Here is a 20,161-nt window from a genome sequence, read left to right on the forward strand (position 1 = left end):
TATTTGATGATGTTGCTTTCTCAACCTCGGTAATAACAGAGTCGCTATTTTTTGGCGCAGAAAATTGTTTGATCTAGCAGTTGTCAATGGAATCACTCCTTTATCATGTAGCATCAAGTTGCCTTAATCTTACTGCATGGATGAGATTGGAAGCAGGAGATTTGATTTAGACAGACTAATTAACAAACAACACATTGAATTGTGGCACTACAGACAGCAACAGATTCAAGCACACCTTTCACCATCTCCTCATTAGGCAGCATCTCCATTGACAGGCTGTGCATCAACAGCCATTGAAACCTACAGAGAAAGATTCATCAAAATTAAGGAAAAGTGCAGAATAACAGGAATAAAGTGAAAAGTTAAAAAAGTGATACGAAATGGTAGCAATATACGATATTTCGTCAAGAATCTGGAATCACTAAAAGTAAAAGATGCCATAGACAAGGCACAGATTCAGAAGAATGTCAACTGTTAAGCTGCCTTCTCATTATACCTTGGGGATTTCGTCTGTTGTGATGTGTGATGCTGCGGTGGTGGCTTTTTGGTGAAGACGAGATGTAAATTTGGAGGGGAGAATATTACGTGAGTATCAAGTTATTTGCCTTCGTTTGTTAGTTCTTTCTTTCAACTGTCAACGAGCTAGAGCGGACATTGTTTTCATTTTTTTTTTTTTCTGACGCTAGACGGTTAGCCTTTGATCATTTTTCACTCAGTTTAGTTACGTTTACTTTGCACATCTCTGGAGAAATTTCTCGCTGCTACTACAAAGAAATTTTGGGTGATAGCTGTCAGTTTCTCGTTCAGCAACAAAGCTCACTTGTTAGATTTGTAATAATGGGGGTTTTTTTCTACTTCCGGTTTTCTCATTTCTGCCAGTAGTTTAGTAAATATTCATCTGACACACAAAAGAACCACATATTCGTGATCTTCGTCAAATTTATGGTAAAGTTCATGTTCTTTTTTGTACGTACGCGTACTTCCGGTTTCGAGAATTATCCTGAACTATAGTTCAGGAAAAATCTCAATTTTGATCAAATTCTCGATTTCGTTTAAATTACACCTAATCGACCCCAAATTTCACGGAGATCACGAATATTTGGTTTATTTTGTCGGGAGCTCAATGGTTAAGGCGCTATCGCTTACTTCCGGTATACTTCCGGAATATTTGCACAAAACTAGCAAGTGAGCTTTGTTTTCTGGACAGTTCTAAGGATTGATTGCTAGGTTTTATCAAACAAATATGGACTTTTCAAGTTTTTTGAGTATCTTTAAGACCATCTGCAAATACTCAGTTTTGAGACGTATCAAATAGATGGCGTGTTGATTGTGTCAATGGAATGGCTGGCGGTTTGTTGTCAAAAGTTAAGCTATCCTTCTTCGAAAATTACCAATGAATTCATTGGTAAATTCGAGTGATTTCGTCTCTAACTTGTCGGTGATGTGTTCTATTCCGTGTGTATGTTGGATAACCTTAATGTTTCCCATCAACTTTCAGGAGGAAACGTGAAAGGGTCGCGGCCGTCGTGCAGCCTACCGTCAACTATTTGTTCAAAATCATTGTATTCTACTGAATGTGCCATCGAAATGCTACAGGTAATAACCAACACAAGCTTTATCCATTTCATGTATTGCTGAAACATATATTCTTCTCGTCTTTTATTAGGAGTCATAATTGTATTGGACTTGCTAGATCACCAACCCCAGCATAGACCAATCTCTCATTTCATCTTCTCAAGAGAAGATTGGATAACTGATCTGTGGTTTCATGTGTAAGTTCACTTATCATGTCACTGAACTTTTTTCCATTGCAGTCTAACATGTATTTAAAGTATAGATCTCTACTTACGTCTATGGTCTATCTGATGTTTAAGAGGCGCTTTTGAGTGTTTACTGATAATTGTTTATTCTTTTAGATCATAGACATCAAGCACATTGATGACACAAATTATAAACAAGCTGACTTATTTTTCTTTTTTTATTTACAGGTTCTAAACTCCAGCTTTCTAAATTTGCATGGCAGACTTAATGATAAGTCATGTCCTTTCAAGAAAGTCAACAAGGTCCCTGTTTACTAACCTGTTGGCTGCTACCCTTGAATCTCCCTTTTTACTTTCTTAAGCGGGGCATCTTTATTTGAGGTATTGCTTTCTGTCGCTACAATCTTGTTTGAATATTATTGTCATCCAAATAAATGTTCATTCTGCTTACAGGGTAATCCTTCGCTACTTGTCATGGACTTCATCCACTGGTGAAAACCGACGAGAGAATGCTGTAATCCAAGACTGATAAATTGTGTAGTTAGATTCAATTACAAGTGCATTTCTGGGCTCCCTTCTTTTCTGTGGCCCCGTTTCCCTAACTAACCACTAACCAACGCCCGCCGGTGGTCACTCACCCGCTGTGAAACCAGGAGGAGGGGAGGGCTCTGGTCGAACGGGGACTTGGAAGGCGCATGATCCGATGAAAACTTTTGGAGGGTCATGAGTCTAACCCGGAAGCCTAGTATGACTACATCTCCCCAGTAAAACTTGCCTCGTACTTCTCTCTTCTTCTCGGTCCAGATAAATATCTCTGGGGGCCGTAGACATATCCTATAACAGCATGTGCGAGTTAAACAAAGCAACCCACTACCCAATGAAACAAAAAGCCATGGTTTATTTTTTGCAGAAATCTGCATCAGTCAAGTTACAAATTTTTCTAATTCAACAACTCGCGTAGAATTTTGCATCTAGTCTATTAGTGCGAATCGCGATTCCATGTGTTTGGTAGTTTCGAAAATGGTTGTTTAAAAAACAAACAATGGGGTGTTCTGGGTAGCCAAAAAAACTCACCATTGTTTGTTTTTTAAACAACCATCTTCTTAACTACCAAACACATAGGATCGCTATTTGCACCAGTAGACTAGATGCAAAATTCGACAGAAGTTGTTGAGTTTGAAAAATTTGTAACTTGACTGACGCAGATTTCCGTAAAACTATACCATCGCTTTTTGTCTCATTGCCGCAGCGGTGGTGGCGGGTTGCGTTTAAACTCGTACAGAAGAAAAATGTCTTGAACCGGACGCTCTGTTTATTGAATTTTTTGTACATTTAAAAAATAAAAATAAAAACTAGTGTGATGTATTAAATTTTTTTATTTATTACAGACATAGGGTTTGACATTGGTTTATGTGGTTTAGGGTATACATTTGAGGGTTGGTAGGTGTAATGTTTGTGGGGTCAGAAGAATTAGAAGGTATAAGTTTGTGGGGTTTGGAGATTAATTGGTAGGGATATGTTTGTAGGGTTATAAATTAACTGTTTTTTATCCAAACTTGAAATATCCCCCTTCCACATCCTCCTCTTTCCTTTCCCAATCCCGAAAACATGTTTATTATTTGTTTGACATAAACATCCCCATATTTCTTTTTTGTTCCTTCTTAACATATTAACGGTATACTACATTGACACAATACCAATTTCATAAAATAATAATGCAACTTCGGTAACAGTAACACGACACCAACACCAAGGAACGGCCAATTGAATTTGATGCAGAAAGATCTATCACCAGCATATTTAGGCTGAGACAACGTACCACAGCGGACAGCAACTACGCGAACATACACGATAAACCTGTAACCGAAATGAATTAATCTTCGCCATCAATGGAAATGCTGTCTGAAAAGACAAGACTGTTAGTGTGATGTGGTATTCACCAGCATAGGCTGCGTACTGTTCGATGACCTCCGGCATGTCTTGGGCTTTCTCTTTGTCCGGCATTCGTTGGAGCAGCTGCTCCACTGGTCTTTGCGACTGGCTCCCTTCCCACACATATTTTTCCATGTCTGCTTCGCATTTATCATCCTCCCACGGCTCAGTTTTCTGTACGGCAAACAACAGAGACAAAAGAGGAAGTGTCGATTACTAGACTCCTACCAGCACGCAATTATTGTTTGCTTAACAAAACATTAGGACTTACCCAAGACTCGCTGACGAAAACATTCAGCAGATACATGGCGTAATTTACGTTCTGCATTCTCAAAAGACACCGCTCAGAGATGATCGTCAGCACGTCAGTTTCTAGGTTGTAACGCTCTTTCACTAGTCGAAGCAGTTTATCCTTGGCGTGATTGTCCAATTTCAAAGAGCTCAATTTCACCTACATGAAGGAAGAAAAGAGTTACTTATAACAGGAAATGAAATGCTATTTGTTTTCTTCTTTTCAGACCTGGAGTGTTACTATTCTGGATCGGGCATCCCTCAATGAGGGGGAAGAATGGAGGTAATCACTAGTTGTGATTGTGATAGGTAAATGATTTTCAATCTTTTCGTTGGTATCCAACTCTTTCGGCCACTCTGTGCAGATCTTTATAAACAAATAATGTGTAAAGCTTTATGAATATATCTATTATACTGAAGGGTTCTCACTTTTCGATGCTTGGCTAGCGGGTGGTGTCAAGTGAAGAAAGTTGGGGATCTTCATCAACTCTGCATTGGCTTTCAGACAGCATTTCCATTGATGGCGAAGATTAATTCATTTCGGTTACAGGTTTATCGTGTATGTTCGCGTAGTTGCTGTCCGCTGTGGTACGTTGTCTCAGCCTAAATATGCTGGTGATAGATCTTTCTGCATCAAATTCAATTGGCCGTTCCTTGGTGTTGGTGTCGTGTTACTGTTACCGAAGTTGCATTATTATTTTATGAAATTGGTATTGTGTCAATGTAGTATACCGTTAATATGTTAAGAAGGAACAAAAAAGAAATATGGGGATGTTTATGTCAAACAAATAATAAACATGTTTTCGGGATTGGGAAAGGAAAGAGGAGGATGTGGAAGGGGGATATTTCAAGTTTGGATAAAAAACAGTTAATTTATAACCCTACAAACATATCCCTACCAATTAATCTCCAAACCCCACAAACTTATACCTTCTAATTCTTCTGACCCCACAAACATTACACCTACCAACCCTCAAATGTATACCCTAAACCACATAAACCAATGTCAAACCCTATGTCTGTAATAAATAAAAAAATTTAATACATCACACTAGTTTTTATTTTTATTTTTTAAATGTACAAAAAATTCAATAAACAGAGCGTCCGGTTCAAGACATTTTTCTTCTGTACGAGTTTAAACGCAACCCGCCACCACCGCTGCGGCAATGAGACAAAAAGCGATGGTATAGTTTTACGGAAATCTGCGTCAGTCAAGTTACAAATTTTTCAAACTCAACAACTTCTGTCGAATTTTGCATCTAGTCTACTGGTGCAAATAGCGATCCTATGTGTTTGGTAGTTAAGAAGATGGTTGTTTAAAAAACAAACAATGGTGAGTTTTTTTGGCTACCCAGAACACCCCATTGTTTGTTTTTTAAACAACCATTTTCGAAACTACCAAACACATGGAATCGCGATTCGCACTAATAGACTAGATGCAAAATTCTACGCGAGTTGTTGAATTAGAAAAATTTGTAACTTGACTGATGCAGATTTCTGCAAAAAATAAACCATGGCTTTTTGTTTCATTGGGTAGTGGGTTGCTTTGTTTAACTCGCACATGCTGTTATAGGATATGTCTACGGCCCCCAGAGATATTTATCTGGACCGAGAAGAAGAGAGAAGTACGAGGCAAGTTTTACTGGGGAGATGTAGTCATACTAGGCTTCCGGGTTAGACTCATGACCCTCCAAAAGTTTTCATCGGATCATGCGCCTTCCAAGTCCCCGTTCGACCAGAGCCCTCCCCTCCTCCTGGTTTCACAGCGGGTGAGTGACCACCGGCGGGCGTTGGTTAGTGGTTAGTTAGGGAAACGGGGCCACAGAAAAGAAGGGAGCCCAGAAATGCACTTGTAATTGAATCTAACTACACAATTTATCAGTCTTGGATTACAGCATTCTCTCGTCGGTTTTCACCAGTGGATGAAGTCCATGACAAGTAGCGAAGGATTACCCTGTAAGCAGAATGAACATTTATTTGGATGACAATAATATTCAAACAAGATTGTAGCGACAGAAAGCAATACCTCAAATAAAGATGCCCCGCTTAAGAAAGTAAAAAGGGAGATTCAAGGGTAGCAGCCAACAGGTTAGTAAACAGGGACCTTGTTGACTTTCTTGAAAGGACATGACTTATCATTAAGTCTGCCATGCAAATTTAGAAAGCTGGAGTTTAGAACCTGTAAATAAAAAAAGAAAAATAAGTCAGCTTGTTTATAATTTGTGTCATCAATGTGCTTGATGTCTATGATCTAAAAGAATAAACAATTATCAGTAAACACTCAAAAGCGCCTCTTAAACATCAGATAGACCATAGACGTAAGTAGAGATCTATACTTTAAATACATGTTAGACTGCAATGGAAAAAAGTTCAGTGACATGATAAGTGAACTTACACATGAAACCACAGATCAGTTATCCAATCTTCTCTTGAGAAGATGAAATGAGAGATTGGTCTATGCTGGGGTTGGTGATCTAGCAAGTCCAATACAATTATGACTCCTAATAAAAGACGAGAAGAATATATGTTTCAGCAATACATGAAATGGATAAAGCTTGTGTTGGTTATTACCTGTAGCATTTCGATGGCACATTCAGTAGAATACAATGATTTTGAACAAATAGTTGACGGTAGGCTGCACGACGGCCGCGACCCTTTCACGTTTCCTCCTGAAAGTTGATGGGAAACATTAAGGTTATCCAACATACACACGGAATAGAACACATCACCGACAAGTTAGAGACGAAATCACTCGAATTTACCAATGAATTCATTGGTAATTTTCGAAGAAGGATAGCTTAACTTTTGACAACAAACCGCCAGCCATTCCATTGACACAATCAACACGCCATCTATTTGATACGTCTCAAAACTGAGTATTTGCAGATGGTCTTAAAGATACTCAAAAAAACTTGAAAAGTCCATATTTGTTTGATAAAACCTAGCAATCAATCCTTAGAACTGTCCAGAAAACAAAGCTCACTTGCTAGTTTTGTGCAAATATTCCGGAAGTATACCGGAAGTAAGCGATAGCGCCTTAACCATTGAGCTCCCGACAAAATAAACCAAATATTCGTGATCTCCGTGAAATTTGGGGTCGATTAGGTGTAATTTAAACGAAATCGAGAATTTGATCAAAATTGAGATTTTTCCTGAACTATAGTTCAGGATAATTCTCGAAACCGGAAGTACGCGTACGTACAAAAAAGAACATGAACTTTACCATAAATTTGACGAAGATCACGAATATGTGGTTCTTTTGTGTGTCAGATGAATATTTACTAAACTACTGGCAGAAATGAGAAAACCGGAAGTAGAAAAAAACCCCCATTATTACAAATCTAACAAGTGAGCTTTGTTGCTGAACGAGAAACTGACAGCTATCACCCAAAATTTCTTTGTAGTAGCAGCGAGAAATTTCTCCAGAGATGTGCAAAGTAAACGTAACTAAACTGAGTGAAAAATGATCAAAGGCTAACCGTCTAGCGTCAGAAAAAAAAAAAAATGAAAACAATGTCCGCTCTAGCTCGTTGACAGTTGAAAGAAAGAACTAACAAACGAAGGCAAATAACTTGATACTCACGTAATATTCTCCCCTCCAAATTTACATCTCGTCTTCACCAAAAAGCCACCACCGCAGCATCACACATCACAACAGACGAAATCCCCAAGGTATAATGAGAAGGCAGCTTAACAGTTGACATTCTTCTGAATCTGTGCCTTGTCTATGGCATCTTTTACTTTTAGTGATTCCAGATTCTTGACGAAATATCGTATATTGCTACCATTTCGTATCACTTTTTTAACTTTTCACTTTATTCCTGTTATTCTGCACTTTTCCTTAATTTTGATGAATCTTTCTCTGTAGGTTTCAATGGCTGTTGATGCACAGCCTGTCAATGGAGATGCTGCCTAATGAGGAGATGGTGAAAGGTGTGCTTGAATCTGTTGCTGTCTGTAGTGCCACAATTCAATGTGTTGTTTGTTAATTAGTCTGTCTAAATCAAATCTCCTGCTTCCAATCTCATCCATGCAGTAAGATTAAGGCAACTTGATGCTACATGATAAAGGAGTGATTCCATTGACAACTGCTAGATCAAACAATTTTCTGCGCCAAAAAATAGCGACTCTGTTATTACCGAGGTTGAGAAAGCAACATCATCAAATAAAATTACGGGTGTTGTGTTTCATTTGATTAGTTGTGTTCTTCCGCTTATTCGTCTTTGTGAATGCTCTTCCTTGTCTGATTTTATTAATTTATAAGTGCTATTTTGTAGCAGAAAAATCACTTGTAACAAAATAAATCTTTTAGATTTTTCTTCATGTTTTAAAGTCTTCTATGTTGGATTCCTTCCTTACCTACCTAACTAACACAGGGGACTGATAATATCTCATAGTCTAGCCTTTACTTCTTAATTGGGGTTAGAGGTGACCCAGATTGATACCCAGAGGTTAGAGGGAGTTCTGTCTGGAATTTCTAAGTGAATTGAAAGTTAAAATTGTTTGCAAAATAACACAGGATTTAAGCTACAAAATGATGAATGAAAAAGTGAAACAAGAACCTGATTTACATACAAGTTGTACATTGGTTGAATTAAGAAAAACAACCTGAATGGCCTAAATAATTTTTTGATTTCTCGTAAAATTTGATGAAACTATTTGGCACTATTTAGCAGCTAATGTACGTAAAAGGCAGGCAATTACATAATACGATAAGATAATACATATTTATCCGACCAGGGAAAGAGCAAAGCCTTCATCCTCTGGGAAGAGGGTCATCTTAGCGTTGGAGATGTATCGGCGGCCGTTGAAACGTTCAAAAGAAAGCCCGATATTCGGATAGCTGCTGACGAACGACACATCAGTGTCGAATTTTAAATTATCTGTAAAAAATAAATAAAAATAAGTTGAGTAGGAAGTCGGCGATTCGAAATTCATTACGCTTGTCTTCATCAACGAAGGAAGAATCCCCCATCGTCGAAAAGGACGTTACAAAATATTTTGTCTGGATCATGGTGTGTCAATGAGTCGGTTACACACAGTAACGGTGACTTACAAGCGCTATGTTGGTATATCATAACAAGTCCCACCGCGTATTTAACGGATGATGATCGAAGGTGAATAACCTTCTGACGAGCAAACCAAAGTTTAATTAATTAATCGTACATTTGCAGGAAAGATGATAATTTAACTTTTTTTGTGACTAGAGACTTTTTCTGGTTTAATTTCTGAATGCATTTTTCCATTAGTCGATGATCGTGCAGCGTTTCAACCTGCGCATCAACCAAAAGTAAAAAATTTTCTATTGGATCACACAAAATTTAAATGAATAGGATTACTTGCTGAAGGAGTCGAACGGCATCTTCTAGCTGGACGTCAAGATCCAAGCAGAGGTGGGCATAGAGAAGAATCAAAGAAGTTTTGTCAGGGGAAACGTCACAGGCCAACCGAGAAAAGCTCAGTTCATTTCTTCTTCTTCAGTGGGTTCTGTTTCGACCTTTTCTTCTTCCAGACCTCATACTTTGTAACCAGATTCTACGCATATATTCCACCATCCGCTGCAAAAATTCTTCAGTTGAAACGACTGGACACGTAGTCGGATGGAAATAATGCAAAGAACCGCCATTTGCCGGATCAATCAATTGATTACAGTCAGTGTCCCCTGCAAGACTTAAAAATAATAATATTAAATTTATTGAAAAATGAATTTAGCACTCTTACTTTGGGTTTGTGTTCCACTTGAGATGATTACCTGATGCTATTACCTGACGTCGGTTTGAAAGAACATTTTGATTTGGTGGAAGTACCACTGCTTTCTTCCTTGATGGCTCCGCCAGAACCATTATTCGTAAGTCAACAATGGAAAGCCACAATAATGCTAGTCTTGGAGCGTGTGGAGTAAGTTCCGTTGGCTGTTGGTATACCAGCAGTATATGGTTCTTCTGGCTCTAATTTGGGTTAAGATTCTTCTTTTTCCTCAACGTTGACGACCGTCTGAAAGGTATCTCTAGCAAAATTCCAGATAGGATTGGCTGTTGCCTAAATATTATAACAAAATATTAACATCTATTAAGACAAAAACTAGGTAGTTTAATTCTACGCACCTTCATGTTCATTTTTCAACTATGTTGTGGGAGCCACCTGACTCAATTGGTTGCTCTTGATAAAAGGCCTTTTCAGATTTCGTCGTAACTAGAACTCTAATCAACTGTTCGAATTGAAGGGGCTGCTCGAGTAGTACCATATCTTAGGGTACTCCACGGCAATAGTTTCTTCACACCAATCCACCACCGTCAATTTCTTCCGGGCTGTCAGTTCCTTCGCCATAGATCTTACAATGAATCAGTATTTGTGAGTGAAGATGGTGGTCTTAACCCAATTATTCCAGATTCTGAGAAAATAAATGAGGAATTCCATTATAATATTCCGTTATTATGATCAGATGCTGGTTAAGAGGCAATAAGCTTTCATTAGTTATTCCATTTAAGAAACATTTCTTTAGAAGATAAGTTTGACTTCGGCAGCCCACACGCATTAAACTATCCCAATAAATTTAAATTTAAACAGCAAAGTACCTTTTATTCGAAATCTTTTGTTATTTCCAATAAAAATACAGTGTTTTATCCTATACATCAGAAGAATTATCCCCATCCTTTCTACTTCACACAGTTTACTTAACAAATATTCTAGTACTTTAGAGTGTGAAAGAGGCATGAGAAGATGAGAGCAATACCTGTTTCCTGTTCTTGCTTCAACATTGGTACTCCATCATTCTAAATGTTGTGCGTCTTATACCTAAAAAGAATACAAGAAACAATTATTATTAGCACATTCATAATTATTGGAAGATTTTAATTTCTACAATTCAACTTTTACTACACTTTAGTAAACTGAATAAGATAGTCACATTACTGTCCTTCAATTAGTGTACATGTTACCGACGTTCACAGCAAAGGTAAATGAGTTCCATGCAGCCCACACAATAGGATGGCTAAAGTTCCATATTTTAAAAGGGGGCCTGCAATACAACATTGTAAATGTCATGATAAAAATTTTAATTAGTTCAATCAATAGTTTTACCAGTAAAAACATTGTAATGTTCAATGTTACTCAGCTTCATGTGAAGACAGCGTGGTGGACAGCGTGGTTGACAGAATGGTACCCAAATCTTAAAGCTTCAAGATTCGTCTACAAATAAACGACACTTAAGACTTTCGGGGTTATATCACGTACAAAAACAAATAATCGCGCTCACCATAGACAACTCTTCAGAGCATAAATAGAAAGACATCTCTGCCAAGGAACCCACCTAACTTCAAAACTCCAACAATCAGAACAATGGCGTCTCTTTCTCTCAAGTCTCAACACGCTTCTAATCAACTGTAAAGAAGTCGAATCAGACAACAGCTTTCGATGACTGCCGCGAGATGGGCACGAACTAGACGACTTCGCCATCTAGGGGTGGGGAGTAAAAAGTTTCCTAAACCGTTAACGGTTTAACGGTTGACGGACATGTTAGTGTAGCAGTGTAGCACTACTGTAGCTGTAGCCTCAACATAATGCTTCTTCACACCTTCAATATAATGCACCTTCAATAACGCTAAACAGTTAACACATTTTTTCCTCGAATTCCCCTCCCTAAGTCGTCGAGCTACTACTAATTTAATTGAAAACAGAGCATTAAAACATTCGATTGAACGAATCATCAAATTGTGGGATTGCTGCATTGTGTCCTGGCATACCGATAATAAAAAATCGTGAAACCGTCTAAGGTCAAATTTACGGGGCAGGGGGGATAAACCTTTATTCTGATTTTTCTCGGATTATTCTGATATTTGTCGGACACCTCCATACTTCAATAATGCATAACCATCAATAAATTTAGACACGCAAGTTAGTTAAGACAATTCTCGTGGGAATAAAACCAATAAAAAATTAATTTTTTCCTTGAAAATATATTTTAAGGGCTGAATTAATTAGAAATGCCTATTCGTGCCACTCCGACACGTAGGCCAAAAAAAGGAATAAATCAATACAGAAACAATAAGATATGACGTAAACATATCACACAATCCAATCATTTAAAAAATTACACACAAAAAATTATGGCACTGACCAAGTTGTACCTAAGTCTATTACAATTTATACGTGCAGTGCCGAGAAGTTTCATTAGCTTCATTTTGCTCGAAAAAAAAGGAGTGTGAATGATTGTTATCAAAAGGAGTCGACGTTATTGGTGGATTTGAATAAAATGTTTCCTGGAATTTAAATGTAATAAAAGTCAAAATACTGTTCAAAAATAACAAGGCAAACTCAATTTTATACCGGTAGCAGGGATGAAAATAAATCGTCGTTTGCTGAATTAATAAGTGCTGCGCCAGGAGCCACCACCAAGTTTGGGTCACTTCTCATCCCACTATAAGAGCCAATTAAGCAGAGCATTCACTACAGACTACATTATTAATTAATGGTAAAATAAAATAGTTTACAGGTAGTTTTCTGGACTGCTGTCCCAACTGGCATCGGGATATTGCTGCTGCTGTTGCTGTACAGGCAATTGACTGACATCGACAATCAAATTCTCTTGTGAATTATTGTATAACCCAGTCTGTAACGCAGAGTAATAAATTTATGTCATGTACGTTTACAAATTTAATATAATATTACAATACGTTTTATGTCTTATAAATAATTATTTGAAATACTTATTACTCACACTGTAGAACACAGGCTCTGGCGTTTGAGAAGAGTTCATGTCCGTCAGCAGTCTGATTTGATTTTGATTAAGAGCTTCGTTGTACCTTGGAAAAATCATTTATTAATCATTTTTAATCATCAGATTATTTTCGTGTGAAACTATCGCCAAACAGGTTATTGGAATTCAATTGAAACTTACGCTGTGCTTACTGGACCTATCGTCATGTCATTTCGACTATACGTCGAGCTGTTGCCGTAACACTCGATTTGATTAGACAAATAGTTAGAGCTGACATGCATAATCTGATGGCCATCGGAGCTATGTTGAGACGCTTGCTTATTGATACATGATTTCTGGGCCATAAGTCAAATAAATAACACCTTGGGTTAAAATAATTGTTGTCATTTATGGAACTCACCAAAAGTTCTAGCAACTGAGTTTGAAGTCGTTTCTGAGTGTCCCGTATTAGACTTTCGCCTCCGGTTTCCCTGACTGTGCTTAAGATGTTAATTACTCCTGTGTTTTCATGCTGCCTGGTCAGCTGAATTATACACTCAATGTAGATGTATCCATCCGGATTTTGCCTTTTTAGCCTGTAAGTACAGGGCTCGTTGCATTTTCCCATCGTCCCTGGAAAAAAAAATATTAATTATATTGTACTTCAAGTGGAATTAAGTGTGTAATAATTATCTTAAACTCACACAGAGAGAAAGCTGTTTGGCTCCAAAAAACATCGTCAGGATGAAGAAATTCGGTTGGATAGCGATTAAGAGCATCGTGAATTCCGGTGACTGCAACGAAACTGTTTGTTTAATTTTAAATAAAAGAATAATTAACAGATGAACATATTATTAGAAAATAAACAAATACTTCTCGCAGAAATGAGTGAACCTTCCGGTAATCAAAGAGAGCCATGCGGTATAAAATCTTGGCTTGGATTGCATCGACTGTAGCGGTCCAGTCTTGCACCTTTTTGCTGCGATTGAACAATTGCTATTATTATTCAATGGCTGTAGCGCCCTTTTACAAGCCCTCTCGCTCGATGGGCTTTCTTTGGCGACTTGCTGGAAATCCAAAAGATTTCCTCGGATTAGGACGCCAGTAAGCATGATGCGAGTAGGAGGAACATCTTCGTGGTTTGACCCTTTTTTCTTCTTCTGCTGTGCCGGTTTAATTAGACATTCAACCGGACCGAAATGATTAAATTCCCATGGCTTTAAACCTGTAAGGATCAATACACATCATTTTAAATTAAAACATTTCGAATTAGAATGTGTACGCTGTATATACTGGGGCTTGCCTTTGAACACATTTATCAATTGATTTTTTAAATTCCCGCTACTATCGAGGTTGATAACGTCCGACAACTTGGATCCAACCGGTTGAATTGGCTGTAAGCGAATTCAAAATATTTTTTTGAGATTTTTTTAAAATTATGAATGTCTAAAGCCAGAAATAAAAATAAAACCTGATATGGAAATTCTTCTCCGTAGTCGATTATGTCGATATCATTCTCGGACCAAGCTATAAGAGTCGTCTTACTACAAGCTCTCTAAAACAAAAATGTTGCATTAAACGTTTACTACGCCACATCTACTAGGTAGAAAAGCAGTCTAACGTACCTGCCATTCGTGGCCATCGTTGTCCACGCCGAAGATTTTATTATACATAACATATCGAATTATGCAAACCATCACATACTTTAAAGTTTGCTCGAACGTTAGGATGAATGTAGGTCTCGGAAAGCTTAAAAGCGAGACCACCAAACTTAACAGTTTACTACAAGCTATTTTATGCTGTAGTCGACGTTGCTTCTCTGTTTCGATCCTGTTGTGAAAGGAAACCATGGATTAAACACTGACCACTTCATTCCTTTAAACTTGTAATAATAGCTAGAGACTTACTTGTTACAATTGGATCCGTTTTCCATTGCAGTTATTTAACACTTGGACGTTTATAGTGGCAATTTTCGAGGTTTTACACTGTATACTGTAGACGTAGTGGACTTGGTGGACAATGTCCTCTATTGCCAATTTGTCTAGACAGGCTCTTCTCATCCTTGAATAATCACCTGGCGGTGATTCATGAATTTCAACTGATACACAGAATATCCTACATACACAGAACGTGTCACTTGTTTTCTTTCAAAAATTTATTGCCAGCATCTGAACCGCAATGTCTGCTAGAATAATAAAATGAAAAACAAATAAATTATTCAATTAAATTTAAAATGCTGTTCCAGAAATCTGACAATTCGTGGAGGCGGTAGATTCAAAATGCGATATTATGTTTCCGATGTTGCGGTCTCTTGCGGTAAACCCCCTGTATTAATTTAATTTTAATTGAGTTCCTGCGCAGTATTATTATTCAAAGAAAGCCGAAATTGTTTATGAAAGACTGTTTCCAATTTGTTAGCGCTAGTGGTTTCATGGTTATTTTAACAACATTAAAGCAGTCTACTTTTGAGAAACGGTCTATCACCGACATTGAGAATTATTCTTTACCGATTATACAATAATGTTTATTTTATTTTTTCGAGTTTTATTGATGAATAATGTTCTTTAAAATGATTATTCACAAATTATCAAATTTTTAACACATTTGGAATAAGAATAATTATTTTTAAATGATGTACAATGGCTCCAAACGAATGTGCCGTTTCATTACCGGATCCAAAGAGTTCATAAGTAGCCCACGTATTGCTAGTATTTTCGTAAGATGGTTCCTACAGCTTCTACTATGAATAACAAAGCTCTTTTACAAGCGAGGCAAACCAGCAGAGATAAGCGGCTGATGTCGAATCCGGGCACTTCTGCTCGAGTAGCCCAGGCGTTACAATCCCGTGGTAACGAAGTTATCTACAACATTGAAACAGAAAATGATCCGCTCAGCGATTCATCCCCGAAAGCGGAAGAGAACAACAATACCGGAGATCCAGCAGCAAAGGGCGGTGAGAAACAGCTAAGAACGGCGGTTGAGGCAACGACGATAGAAGTCGAGAAGAATATCAAGAACGAGAGTCCCGCGACCAACGAACAACCAAACGAGGCTCATCATCCCAGCACAATCTTGAAGCAATATCTTGTTCCGTTGTGGATTCTCTTGGCGTACTTGGCTGCCTTCGGCCTCAGTCGGGCCTTCTACAATTTCGCCCTGTCCGACGACGACAAAATGGCATTCGACATGTGGGCAGCCTATTTCAACAGTCTCCCTTCAAACCTGAACACCATTTGGTTCTTGGGGATGGTGCTGAACCAGATGCTGTCAAAGAGATCCACTGCCACGATCCAGAACGTGTTACCGGGCACGACTCACGTCATGGAGCTCTTCGAAAGGGCATTGAAAAAGGGAATACCGAAAAGGCATCAGCATGTCGAACGCTTTTCACGATACATTCTGTTGATGTGGTTGATGACAGCACTCCAATTCAGCAAACCTCTCAAGAAGGAATACTCGAGCTGGGCGAAAATCCAGGAAACGTTGGGCTTAAACGACGCCGAAATCCAATCGCTGCAACGGAAAGGAAAGAAAGGCGAACCTTTGGCCTTGGTGGCCTATGACTGGACCAAAGTGTTCCTGGCGGAAATCGACGATAAGAAATTTTTTACAAGCCCTGGAGAGGTGGCACAGATGTATCAAACTGTCTACTTGTTAAAGAAAAACTGCGGAACGGCTTTAAAATTTTCTAACCGGGAATTAGTGCCGAGGTTTATGTTGTGGATCAGCCGGGCTGTTTTACATCTTTTCGGATGGATCAGTGTGTTCGGCGTTCAAACGGAGATCAAATGGGAGGGAAAAAGTGAGAAGTGGTATTTACCATCACAATTTTTTCTACCGTATTTTCTCGTCTGCTTTGCCTATGCAGCTACCCGAATCGTCAGCCATCCCTACGACAACAATGAAGACGAAGACATGGTTCAAACTTTGAACCAAAAAATAGAAAACCGTAAGAGATTTCTGAGAGTGTACGACAAAAAATGTGTCGATGATTTTATAATGGAGTAATTTTGTTCTTATAACGTTTTGTTTCCCTCCGAACTTCCTAAATTCTGTGCAACTCGAATGTCGCCAATACATTTCATTGAAAGAAAAAATATTTTTTCGTATTTTTATTTTCCTTTTGATAATTATCTACGGTACCCCAAGTTCATACATGTCAAGGTGAATAGAATTCATACATTCCTATCTGTTGATGCAATGGAACTTGGAGATTACGCCTATCTAAATCTTATCAATGCGGAGCCAATGAATTGATAACAAAAAGATGACGTGCGCTGGCGCTTGGACTTGTGCGTATTATCGCACATTTGGTGCAAATCAAGTTCAGTTTTCAACGCAAGACATTTATTAAAATCAAGGTGACGGATTAATATTACTCGCTCAAACTAGCCACTCAAGTCTACAGGCGATCAGGATTTAAGGTTAAGTCAATCGGACGTTTATATAAGGTGGTCTCATGCACCTGCAGTTTCGTTAACTATTCAGCAGACACTCAATCAAGACAGAATATGGAGGAAGATCTCGACGAGACAGTCAGAAGTAATCTGAGTGATGGGCCTTCCGTATCTTCCCAAGAAAAAGGTTTCCCCATCAGCGGCTTGCATTATCTCAAAACCGACCACCAAAAGTAAGTAAAAAGGCATATTACAAATAATTTAAACCCACAAATAATATCCTACTTTATATTGCGATGAATATGAATAACCGGACAGTTGGCTGATCAAAGTCCGAGTTACAAAGAAAACTGGCAAAATATTAGTAAATAACGGGATAAGCGACGTGAAATATTTCAAGATGAATTTGATCGACTTGTGGAAAGGCGAAATAGAAGCCATGGCGTTCGGAGATGAATGCGATCGATTCTTTGAAATATTTGAGGTACGTGATAGAGGATGCACCGTGTGTGTAGCTCGGTATTACATCTCATTGGCATCAGCACTCAAATATCTATGCTCACAATAGGTTAACAAATGCTTTTCAATTTCAACGGCCGTATTGCAACCAGTCGGTTCGCGCAGCAGCCTGCAGCATGAATCAATACTAAAATTAAATCATTTGACCAAAGTACCGTACATCCATTAACAAGTTTTTATAATCCCAATTTTGAATTAGACGAGATCATGTTACGTCATGATTTAACAGGTGGAATGTCTTGATGACGACGATTCTATCCCCAACGCAGAATTTTATTTCGTGCCCATCAAAACAATTTTAACGATGAAGCCCGGGAGTTTTGTAGGTCAGCCCTATCCTAATATTCTTAATCAAATACATCTCAATTTAAATTATTTGCATTTAATTATTTCATTGTACAGATGTTATTGCTGATGCGTCGTTCGTCGGGAAAGTGTCCATGGGTCTGTCTCAATCCACTCAGCGACATTACACGAAACGTAAATTAAATCTGAACGACGACGTCAGTGGCGATTCGATCGTTTTGACCGCGTGGAACGATCTGGTCAACGATTTGAACCAACACGATTATTTCGGCGACTCCGTTTTGCGCATCGCCGTCAGAGGTGCGCAAATTGTCGAGTACAAGGGGAAACTTGAACTCGGCACCGTCTCCACTACCATCTTGAAAGTATTGGCTATACAGCGTACTTGTGTAATAACGACCTTGTGATTGATTGGAAGCGATTTGATATCGTCTATAGATAAACGAAGAGCTTAAAGACATACCAGGATTCTTCAATATTATCGGACGGAGCTCGCAAATCGCGCCGATTTTTGAAAAAAGCTACGAATCTTATGCCATCTGTTAGTATCCGTCTGAAACGCATGAAAAAAAAAACGGAAAAAATTCAAGCAACATTAATTTTTAAAAATTACTGCACATATTAGGCAAAGACATTGCGACTTTTCAAGAAATTCAAGATCTGAAGACACCCTATCGTCCTGAGCGTTACTCTGTTCGAGCAATGATCTCTATAATTATCGAAAATTCGCCATTCTATGAGGGATGCTATTTCGAAGGTTGCAGAAAGAAGGTAATTTAATTAATCAATTTGTTTCTGGTGTTTTATTTTTTACTGCAATTGGTTGTCGATTAATTTGTCCATGTTGTTACATGTTACGTCACCATTTACCCGCAGGTGAATTTCAATATGCTAACCAACAATTATTACTGTTCAAAGTGCGATGTGGAAAATCCGGAATTCCGTTGGTGTCTCATCCTGAAAGTAAATTACTATCGAAATCAAATACAAATCAATTAATTTGCTATTATTTCGCTAAATAGTTTCAACTGAATGACATTAGTGGCAGCCAGAGAGTCACCTGTTTCCAAGAGGGTTTAGAAGATCTCGTTGGTAAAGTGCCAAATATAAATCCGTACAAGGCGAACAAAAGGAAAAAAAATTATGACAATCACAACTGATGTGTGTTCAACAGGTAGATCGAAGCTTGAGCTGTTACGCCACTTTTGGTTTTCATCGCGTCACGAGTTATTCTGGCAGCAAATCAACGACTGTCTACGATTTCGATATTTTCACTTTCGACTGAAATTCGAGCCCATTTCATACGTGGTAAGTCAAATCAAATTTTGTTTTATCTAAAAAAAAAATGCAGTGTTGCAAATTTGCTCTTTTTTAAACCGGTTGGATCGGAATAAATTAGGGCGATTTCCCGCCCAGCGTCGTCGTCCTCAGCGCTGGCCGAATCGATCAAATTTCTCACTGCCAAAAGATGATTCACGAGTTGCGTCACGAGCGCCACAATCGAATGTTACCCACTCCGCGTCCACTCAGTAAACCAACGGGATAAATAGATCGCCATTATCTTCAATTGCAAATTCTATTCAATTATCCAGCAACTTTTCCAACGTTGAAAAATCAAAGGCTGCTTCATGAGTCTAGACTCCGCCATATATAACTGTAAACCCAAAACACTTACATATTTCAAGGACTAAATAATTTTGTTTTGGTTTTTCAAAACGGAAAGCGATAACAATGTATTAAAATTTGAATGGAGAGAGCGAGCGCAGAGTTGTAATATTAACGCTACATTGTTTCTAAAAATAAACAAAAATGTACATAAACCGACGTGATGGTCTCCGGCATATTCTTTTTTTTTTTTTCGATTACTGTACAAATATAATATTATAGGCTGGAATTATATGTACGCAGAGCTGTGTGTAATAACTATAGCCTACGGGTTTTGCGTTATATTTGATGTCTGAGGCCAGCCCCTGGGCGGATAAGTCTCTTCCTCGATTCCGCTTTGCTATTATTACCAGACCCGGTCTATACCTTGTTATTTCCGTTATGTTTCCGTCAAATGCCCAAACAAAAATCGCATGTGCTTTTTTTCCCCCTATAGACCGCGCTCCGGGACAGCACACAGCACAGCAACAGCAGTGTGTATATCATGTCCATACTATTATACAACATATTACTGGAGATTCTTTTTTTCGTGTAATAATTTCAACTGCTGTTTTGTGCTCGTCACCGTTCGATTTCACGGTCTTTTCCTTCTTGCA

General features: G+C 38.3%; 3 protein-coding genes and 1 long non-coding RNA gene across 18 annotated transcripts; 1 reads left to right on the forward strand and 3 right to left on the reverse strand.

The window, feature by feature from the left end:
- Window positions 1–3,118: 3,118 nt before the first annotated feature.
- LOC124195761 (28S ribosomal protein S35, mitochondrial-like) lies at window positions 3,119–4,477 on the reverse strand. Its single transcript, XM_046590333.1, has 5 exons — window positions 4,413–4,477; window positions 4,213–4,352; window positions 3,964–4,143; window positions 3,701–3,866; window positions 3,119–3,617 (listed from the first exon to the last, which is right to left on the reverse strand). The coding sequence occupies exons 1-5, from the start codon at window positions 4,465–4,467 to the stop codon at window positions 3,595–3,597; spliced, it is 564 nt and encodes a 187-aa protein (XP_046446289.1). The 5' UTR covers window positions 4,468–4,477; the 3' UTR covers window positions 3,119–3,594.
- Window positions 4,478–8,287: 3,810 nt separating this feature from the next.
- LOC124195762 lies at window positions 8,288–11,404 on the reverse strand. 13 transcript variants are annotated; one of them, XR_006875407.1, is made up of 10 exons: window positions 11,239–11,398; window positions 11,064–11,171; window positions 10,922–11,001; window positions 10,717–10,778; window positions 10,088–10,374; window positions 9,736–10,022; window positions 9,323–9,653; window positions 9,176–9,256; window positions 8,925–9,109; window positions 8,288–8,866 (listed from the first exon to the last, which is right to left on the reverse strand). It is a non-coding gene; the product is annotated as an uncharacterized LOC124195762 (long non-coding RNA). The 13 variants fall into 13 exon arrangements; XR_006875404.1 differs by having other exon boundaries at window positions 10,717–11,001; window positions 11,239–11,402; XR_006875401.1 differs by having other exon boundaries at window positions 8,925–9,112; window positions 10,717–11,001; window positions 11,239–11,402.
- Window positions 11,405–11,918: 514 nt separating this feature from the next.
- Window positions 11,919–14,836, reverse strand: LOC124195764. 2 transcript variants are annotated; one of them, XM_046590334.1, is made up of 12 exons: window positions 14,586–14,836; window positions 14,304–14,508; window positions 14,150–14,233; window positions 13,982–14,072; window positions 13,552–13,903; window positions 13,383–13,483; window positions 13,100–13,311; window positions 12,880–13,034; window positions 12,700–12,784; window positions 12,473–12,591; window positions 12,309–12,399; window positions 11,919–12,241 (listed from the first exon to the last, which is right to left on the reverse strand). In XM_046590334.1, the coding sequence occupies exons 1-12, from the start codon at window positions 14,609–14,611 to the stop codon at window positions 12,119–12,121; spliced, it is 1,644 nt and encodes a 547-aa protein (XP_046446290.1). In that variant the 5' UTR covers window positions 14,612–14,836; the 3' UTR covers window positions 11,919–12,118. The 2 variants fall into 2 exon arrangements, with proteins under 2 accessions (XP_046446290.1, XP_046446291.1); XM_046590335.1 differs by having other exon boundaries at window positions 13,573–13,903; window positions 14,586–14,791.
- A 2,143-nt stretch (window positions 14,837–16,979) lies between these two features.
- LOC124195765 (replication protein A 70 kDa DNA-binding subunit-like) lies at window positions 16,980–19,724 on the forward strand. Of its 2 annotated transcripts, none has more exons than XM_046590338.1 (11): window positions 16,980–17,308; window positions 17,394–17,559; window positions 17,644–17,745; window positions 17,824–17,920; window positions 17,997–18,265; window positions 18,339–18,441; window positions 18,526–18,671; window positions 18,819–18,863; window positions 18,923–18,992; window positions 19,075–19,208; window positions 19,300–19,724. In XM_046590338.1, exons 1-11 carry the CDS (start codon window positions 17,190–17,192, stop codon window positions 19,444–19,446), a joined length of 1,398 nt encoding a protein of 465 aa, XP_046446294.1. In that variant the 5' UTR covers window positions 16,980–17,189; the 3' UTR covers window positions 19,447–19,724. The 2 variants fall into 2 exon arrangements, with proteins under 2 accessions (XP_046446294.1, XP_046446293.1); XM_046590337.1 differs by having other exon boundaries at window positions 16,981–17,308; window positions 18,777–18,863.
- The last annotated feature ends 437 nt before the right edge of the window (window positions 19,725–20,161 follow it).

Source organism: Daphnia pulex, chromosome 6 (genome assembly GCF_021134715.1).
Source record: "Daphnia pulex isolate KAP4 chromosome 6, ASM2113471v1".
Taxonomy (NCBI): Eukaryota; Metazoa; Arthropoda; class Branchiopoda; order Diplostraca; family Daphniidae; genus Daphnia; species Daphnia pulex.